Source organism: Durio zibethinus, chromosome 14, assembly GCF_047325235.1.
Source record: "Durio zibethinus cultivar Kanyao isolate XHJ-2024 chromosome 14, ASM4732523v1, whole genome shotgun sequence".
NCBI lineage: Eukaryota > Viridiplantae > Streptophyta > Magnoliopsida > Malvales > Malvaceae > Durio > Durio zibethinus.
This window is the reverse complement of record NC_143175.1, coordinates 13691863-13699633: the sequence shown is the minus strand read 5'-3', so window position 1 is coordinate 13699633 and position 7771 is coordinate 13691863. Positions and strand designations below refer to the sequence as shown.

Below are 7771 nucleotides of genomic sequence, written 5' to 3'. Positions count from 1 at the left end.
TTTTTTTAGTGTGCCAAGCACAACATACTAAATGTCAACACCATAATTTTACAGAAGACTTAATATAATAATCTAGGATTGTGTCAAGTTTCATTATATCGACCGCAGTATTCATCACCAATGTCTGACCTCATTACCTTAATTTTGTGTTTTTGAAAACTCAGCAATAGATTTTAAAAAACTTTAAGGGTTCTACAGAATTAGACTTCTCAGTCCACATGATTGAAACCAAGATGGTATTTAGTGAAGGGGATAAAGCACTTATATTTACTAAAAGTAGTAAGTGAAAATGATCTACAATTATCAATATAAATCAGTTCTTAAACTTCTTTGCATCCACTAATCAGGACTATATATTAGCAATGATCTACATGTGATAAATTTAAAATGTCTTTGTTTTCATGCCACAATATGCTAGACTTTTTATCTATTCCACCAAGATTAAAACTAACGACCACATTATTTATTGTATGCATAATTGAAGAAGACTGCCTATGTTCATAAATGATACCAATATCCCACCATGAAAAGCAGAAGGCATATTATCCGGATTGGATTCAAATGAAAAAGGCTAATAGAATACCTTGCTTTATTTTTCAATTTAGAAAACTTTTACAGTTTGCCCTATTATGCCTAATTTATAATAAAAGTGGCACAAATTTCTAAAATTTTGTGATTTTAGAGTTCAGAAGCATTTGTGAAATTAAAATGAAAAATAGGCTTCCTAAATTTTTTTTTCTTAAATAACCTTTAATAAGGCTTTTCTTATTGATGTTCCTTTTGGTAGTAGTGCTGACTTGTATAATTAAGAAGGACACAATGAAATTTACTGATATATAATATCTTCACCTTTTAATATTAATAACACTTACAATATTTAAATCCTATGCTTCTTTCTGTACTTTATAGGTAGATTTCACGTTATCACCCCTAAAAAAAAGTGATTAAAACCTGCCACAATAGCAATTGGTCTTCTGTTTCAACTTTAGTCATTTTCAAAATGTACTCATGGAAATCATCTACCTTATCCAATATGGTAGTGGTGAACGGTATATGTGGTTTGATATTTCAACCTTATGGAACCTATCAAATTATCTTTAATAGCATCCTTGATTAACAATGTGTAGAACACCTTATTGATGAACTCATTAATGAGATACCTATATATCATCAGACAATTCTAATTAGAGTGCCTTCGGAATGCACATTGCACTTTTGTTCTCAATCGAGCTCCTAAAAATGGGTATTAGAAGTGATCAACTCTTAAAACAACATTTAAAATTTATTACACTCAAAACAGTAAAGAGTGATTCATACCATTTATTGAAATTGATATTGTTTGATGATAGTTGCAAATACAAATGGCGATTTAAGGCTTTATAAAATAACTCAAATTATATCATGCATGTAAAATAGAATCATGCCATGAAAGTTATTTTATTAATTTTAGGATTTAAGATTTTCCTAGAACATACAATAAATGATACTACAAAACTAGTTAGGTATAAACTTGAAATGACTTACTATTGACAGAGTAACTAAATCACATTATATCCCAACTAGAATATTTTCCTTCCCAAGCATCCTTCAAAGATATAATCAATCCAATAAGGAAGGTCTTATTACCTTAAAAGACCTTAGTAAATATTGCAACTATCATAAGAATTGCTTTATTGTTATTCCAAAATAAATTATCAAAAAAATCCTAAGAATCTTCATGATTATTCCCACAACAAACGGGCTCTAATCACTTTGATTATTGACTTGTGTAATTTAAACATATTCCCTAATTATCAAACCAAAATTTAATATGACTAAAATATATTATATTTGGATGCATATTTAGAAAATTAATCTAACAAAATCAATAGATTTGATTTAAAGTGAAAATACAAATAATAAGGTAATTTTATTAATTAAATGAGTTTTTATGAAATTAAATGAATTATTGACGGATTGATAAATTTTAATTATCGAAATTAGGTTAAATGTATTTTACCAAAAAGAGTCATTAATTTTAGATCAAAATATTTTACAAAACTATAAGCAAAATGCTTAAAATTAATAAAATTAGGCCTAATTTTAATTTTAATAAATGTGGTCTAAAACAAAATGATCAAATTTAATTTTAACAAAATGATCTAAACTTGAGTGGTCCAAATGAAATTAAAATTAAAATTAAAATTAATTTCAATTTAATTTAATATGATATAAAATCAAACAAATTTATTAATTTTATTTAATTAATAAAATGACCAAAATTAATTAAAATTAATAATTTTAAAATTTAATAACTAAATTTAACCTAAACAAAGTAATCAACCAATAATAAAAAAATTCCTTTTTAATTCCTATCCAAATAGCCCTATACCAATGGCCATACAGGAAAATGACCTAAAAGGGGAGAATTAGGAAACGACAAAAAAAGGGAATTAAAGGAGGCCCAAATTGAATGGCTCAAAACAAAAGGGGCAAAAACGAAATTTCTCTTTGATTTCCTTTCCCCTTTTTTAATGTTTTGCGTCAAGCAGATCTAAGCACGTGCCAATCAAGAGGCGTCTGGCCCACGGGTTTCATGCGTTAGAGGGAGTGCATCTGGCACATGTACGACATGCGCTAGAAACGGATTAGTAAGCGCGTGGATTTCATGCGCCACGGTGTAGTGGGTTATCACACGCGCCACAACCAAAATTTTTTGGCAGTGCGTGCGCCAATCATGTTCTTTACCTAGCCTACCCATTTCATTGCAATTTGATTCATCCGACCTGTTTCGTTTTGTCCACATTTTCATGTCATTTCGCACCAAAAAACCAGATTTCAATCCCTTTCAACCTCCACAGCAATAAAATTACAATTTAAAACCTTAAAAAAAAAAAAAACATGTGAGTTTCGAAAACCCAAAACTTTAAAAGTTCATTTTGAACTTCAATGACTGCACCACATCAAACTGAAATAGTTAATGATTTTCATGATGAATTCTTTGATATGAATTGTTAAATTTGCATAAAATTTCACCGAATCACTAACACAATTTATAATTAAAATTAAAATTGATTTGGATTTAGGTGAAAACTTAACTCGCTTAATTGAAATCCATAAAAGTGATGCCACATAACGAGCTCTCCAAGACCTGCGCAGGAGAAGGAGAGCAAACTGGTCTCTGCCTCGAGAAACTGAATTATAAAACCTAATGAATTGGTTTCATTTATATAGAAGTAAGAGTAGGGATTTTTTTTAATACGTTAGTTAAAATTAATCCACTTTATTATAGATCTAAATATAAAATTAAATTAGGATCATATCTAATTAAAATCATATTATATTTTCAAGTATATTATTATATAATATAATTATAATTACTCATAATTTGATAATAATTAAATTAAATTTAAATTAATTGACTATGTTAATTCACCGTATGAAATAATTGCAACACTTTATTATCATAGGTTATTTATAAAAATTTTATTAATTATCTCATTTGTTGTACACATTAAAAGAGTTTTGTGTGTGTGCGTATGTGTGTGCAATTTTTTTTTTTTTTTTGTAAATGGGATATAAAGATGTGTAAAAGAATAAAAAATACTTTGACTTCATTAACCCAATTAATTAAAGAGTATAAAAAAAAGTTAAAAGGAGGCCATGACAAGCAAAGTGGTTTCTTTGATTATTATTATTGTATTATTAATTTCAAATACCTTTATCAATATATTCATTTAAAAAATGATACAAATCAGCAATATCGTTTGAAACCTAAGAATCATAAAAAAATCAAAGTAAAATTTTGACATCTGAATCAAATCTTGAAATACCTGTTTTTACCTATTTATTTTTTTATTTATATGATCAATATAATCATTACCATCACAATAACTTTCAATCTCTTTCTATTTTTTTTCCCTTTTTTTAAAGTCTAAAACAACTCTGTGAAGCCTTGTTTTTATCAAATCCACGCTGGTTTTGAAGCACGACATTTTTAATGGAATTTTTAATTTAAAAAAAGCTAAAAACAAATCAAAGATGATCAAAGACTCATTTCTTCATGAATTTTATGGAAAATTAAATGCTTCAATATATCATCAACTCAACTTTGATAATTATTTTAAATAAAATTATAAAATATAAAAATTTTAAAAATAAGAGTTAAACAATTTTAAATTTCAAAATTTTAATTCACTACAATATTTTAAAAAATAAAAATAAAAAATAACTTTGTTTGATAAAAACACACATACAAACGAAAAAAAAAAGGCACCATCAATTAAGAACGTGCGAATCTGTTACAAGGAATGTGACAATTTTTTTAACATTATAAACCATAATATATATTTCCTCAATCAACGGTGGAAAGTGGTGGGACAAAGTTCTGTCATCTGGTATAATTCCAAAATTTCCAATATATTTCAGGGACACGAAAAAACTTTCCCAACACAAACTGGTGTACAATATCAACAAAACAATAAATTTTCTTTTCCTATTCTTTCTTTTTTTTTTTTTTTTTTCAATCCTAGTTTTAATTTGTAATAATTTACAGTTAATAATAACTCAAAAAGAAAAGGAATTGTGTTGGCCATGTGATTAGCAGTGTGAATTGAAATTAAAAAAGAAAAATTAAGTGTCAATCATCTTGGAGACTTCAGAGATTCCACTTGAGATTTGCCTTGGGGACCCCTCAATCTGATGAAAAGTCGATATTCGTCGAATGTCATCGGCGAATACAACGCAGGTTTATCTGATGAAACCAGTTCTTCCACCGGCTTGATGGGTATATCACTCTTTGGATTGTAAAAGAAGGCCATGGATATTCTTTCCATGCTTGAATTTACTATCACTCTGTGTTCTACACTCTTGTAATTTGCATTGCTTAGGACCTGAATCAATTACATAAATATATATATATATTTAAATATATTTATAAAGCAAAATAGTTGTATAAAGAAAGTGAGCCGACCGATTTTTTTTTCTTTTCCTTTTTTAAAATTAGGGTGGATTAGGTCAAATAAAGAGGAGGAAAATGAATATTCTTAAGTTTTGGTGTTCTAATACGTGAGAAAATAACAATGAACTAGAACTGGATTGTTATATAATAAATAATGAATTTTGTTGACGAGTGCTTTCAAAAAAAAAAAAAAAAAAATAATTTGTATCAAATGCAATAGTTGATAGTTAATGTAATAATTTATATTTGTTTAATATAACAATTTTAAAGAGTGGTTTTAGAGTAGTTGAGTTAAAAAGAGAATAGTTTTTGGATAATATATGTTAACTTCTCTAATCAACTCCTAATTTTATTTCTCATTATATAATGGAATTGTATAATCAATAAATTTTATATAAATCGTAAATTTCAAAGTTGAAATTAGTCAAGATCGTAGAATTCATCGTGTCATGAAAGATCGAGATTTTTAAGTATTTATAAAGAATGAAATAAAAAATTGAAAAGATGAAGAAGGTGCACATTAGATCAGCGTGCTTATAGTTTATTACTAATGACAAAAGCCTTTATCAATCAGATCATTGATCAAGCAATTACTATTTGAATGGAAAACTACCTGTTGGTTGCAATGCCATGTCATTATCAATCAAAGCTCAGCTTTCCATGTTGAATTATTGAGATAACATTATACATTGCTTAAACAATTGGGTGTTATAGAAAGTTACAAGAGGAAAATGGCAAAGAAAACCAAAAATGAGATGTAACACTTTTCTGACACTTGTACATGGGACGATCATCAACAATGAATCCAACACCTTCCAAGATTCAAAGTGTGTCATTCCTAAGATCTTATCTTCATAACTTTAAATTCATCATGTTTATCCACTTTGTCTTTATGAAAAAAAAAGAAAAAAGAAAAGGAAATCTAAAACATTTGTGTTTTATAATGTTTTGAGAAGCTTAAACACTAGTTGGGCGATTAAAAAAAAAAAAAGAAGGGACAAATAACATGCTTGATATTTTGATCAAAATATTTTTTAACAGTAAGGTTATCAAGAATATTTTAAATTGTATTTGGACCTAATTCATTCCCTGAGTGATTTTAACGGCGATGTTTTGATCAAAGTTGAATGTCTAGTTCATTTAACCCATCAAAAACATGGCCCCTCAATGCGGCAAACAATTTCAGTTCGTTTGGATAATCCACAGAGAGAAAAAAAATACCTGAATTTGATCACCGATGTTGACGATGAACGCGTGCTGGGCAGGCTTCACGGTAATCCACTTGCCATCTTTCCGGACCTGAAGACCAGGGACTTCATGGTCCGGTAAGAGAAGGGTCAAGCCACCTGGGTCCGAGTGAGATGACAAACCAAGGGCCAGATTAGGCTGTGGACACTTTGGATAAAAATTCACCCTTAGGCATGTCCCAAAGTTTTCCCCACCAAATGCATTTTGAAGACGGTCCTCTCTCAATCCAAGGTTTATTGACAAAATCTTCATTATTCTCCCACCTAGCTTCACCAATTCCTTCCCATATTCATCAATTACTTCCCTACATTCATCCAACAATCAACCTTAATCATATACCCGAACTAAAATAAATTCAAATTCGTATAAACTAAAGAAGATCATATAGTAATTAAGCTGAGTAAAGTCCAAATTTATGGTTGATGGAATAATAATGTAATGATAATTATAAGTATGAGAAGCTGGCAAAGGTATGTGACATTTTAGGCAGTTGACTAACAAGTGACAAAATACATATATGACAAATTAGCATAGTACAGCTGTTGAATAAGCCAAATAAAAAACCGGTATTGCATCCGATGCTACAGTAAAAAACTTGTAAAATCAAAGAAACTTGATTCTTACCGGCAAGAATCTGGAGAGGAAGGCCATTTGTTATAGTCTTTGAGAGTTAATGGAAGATAGTGAAGATAGTAGTAATCACTCCAATCAAGAATGGCACCTTTTTCAATTCCTAATCTGCTACCATAACCTTCATAAGTCTTGGGGGAGTTGGCATAAGCTTGCTTAATCTCCATAGGTAAATGGAAGAAACTTCGCCAAGTTTCACGTGCTCGGTCCATTAATCCAGGGCTAACTCCATGGTTCACGACCTGGAAAAACCCCCACTCTCGACAGGCCAAAGAAATTTGATCAAGTGTTGAGACGGAAAGATTGTTTTCGTCTCCGGATAAGCCAGTAAGATCAATTATTGGAATATTAACGTCACTTTTTTCAGTTGGGTTTAAGGATGGCCTATCGGGAGGTGGCTTAATATATCTATCTGGAATGGATGGTAGACCACTTTCGGATAAGGATTGGACTCGGATTATTGGTTCAGGCCATTCTTGTAAATTGTTCATGTTTGAGGAAAAAAAAAAAAAAAACTATGCCTTTTTAGTAGGTATAGCTTCCCGGGTTGATCCTGTATGATAAAAGGGAAGGAGAAACTTTAAGACTATGAAAACAATAAATTGAGAGACGAAGGGAGAAAAGAAAGAATGAGAGAGATGGGTTTGAGAAAGGGGAAGTATTTGGGAGTGGTAGTTAAAGGAGTATGGTGGATGAGTCGGGAAGTGGAGAGTATTGAAATAGACATGAAAGGGTACGTAAAAGAAGTGGGGTTTTTTTTTTTTTTTTTTTTTTTTTTTTTTTTTTTTTTTTTTTTTTTTTTCATAAAGAAAAGGTTATTTGTGCTTGTGGGGGAGGGGGGGGGGGGGAAGGGGTGATGACTTTGATAAGTAGTCAACGAGAACATGGCCTTTTCCAACTTTAAAATCATAGAGTTTTAAATCAATATTGTTACTCCATGTTATAAGTTTTGAG

The 7771-nt window shown here is 29.8% G+C and overlaps 1 protein-coding gene across 1 annotated transcript; it reads right to left on the bottom strand.

Annotated features, from left to right (window-relative positions):
• Positions 1-4484: 4484 nt before the first annotated feature.
• Positions 4485-7503, bottom strand: LOC111294973 (2-oxoglutarate (2OG) and Fe(II)-dependent oxygenase superfamily protein). The gene is made up of 3 exons (XM_022888287.2): positions 6812-7503; positions 6161-6491; positions 4485-4871 (listed from the first exon to the last, which is right to left on the bottom strand). The coding sequence occupies exons 1-3, from the start codon at positions 7306-7308 to the stop codon at positions 4623-4625; spliced, it is 1077 nt and encodes a 358-aa protein (XP_022744022.2). The 5' UTR covers positions 7309-7503; the 3' UTR covers positions 4485-4622.
• Between the last annotated feature and the right edge of the window lie 268 nt (positions 7504-7771).

Coding starts and splice junctions, on each gene's coding strand:
- LOC111294973 (XM_022888287.2), bottom strand. CDS start 7,308: ATGAACAATTTACAAGAATGGCCTGAACCAATAATCCGAGTCCAATCC. Junction 6,492..6,811: donor TCCTCTCCAGATTCTTGCCG/GTAAGAATCAAG, acceptor GGATGAATGTAG/GGAAGTAATTGATGAATATG. Junction 4,872..6,160: donor ACATCGGTGATCAAATTCAG/GTATTTTTTTTC, acceptor TAATTGATTCAG/GTCCTAAGCAATGCAAATTA.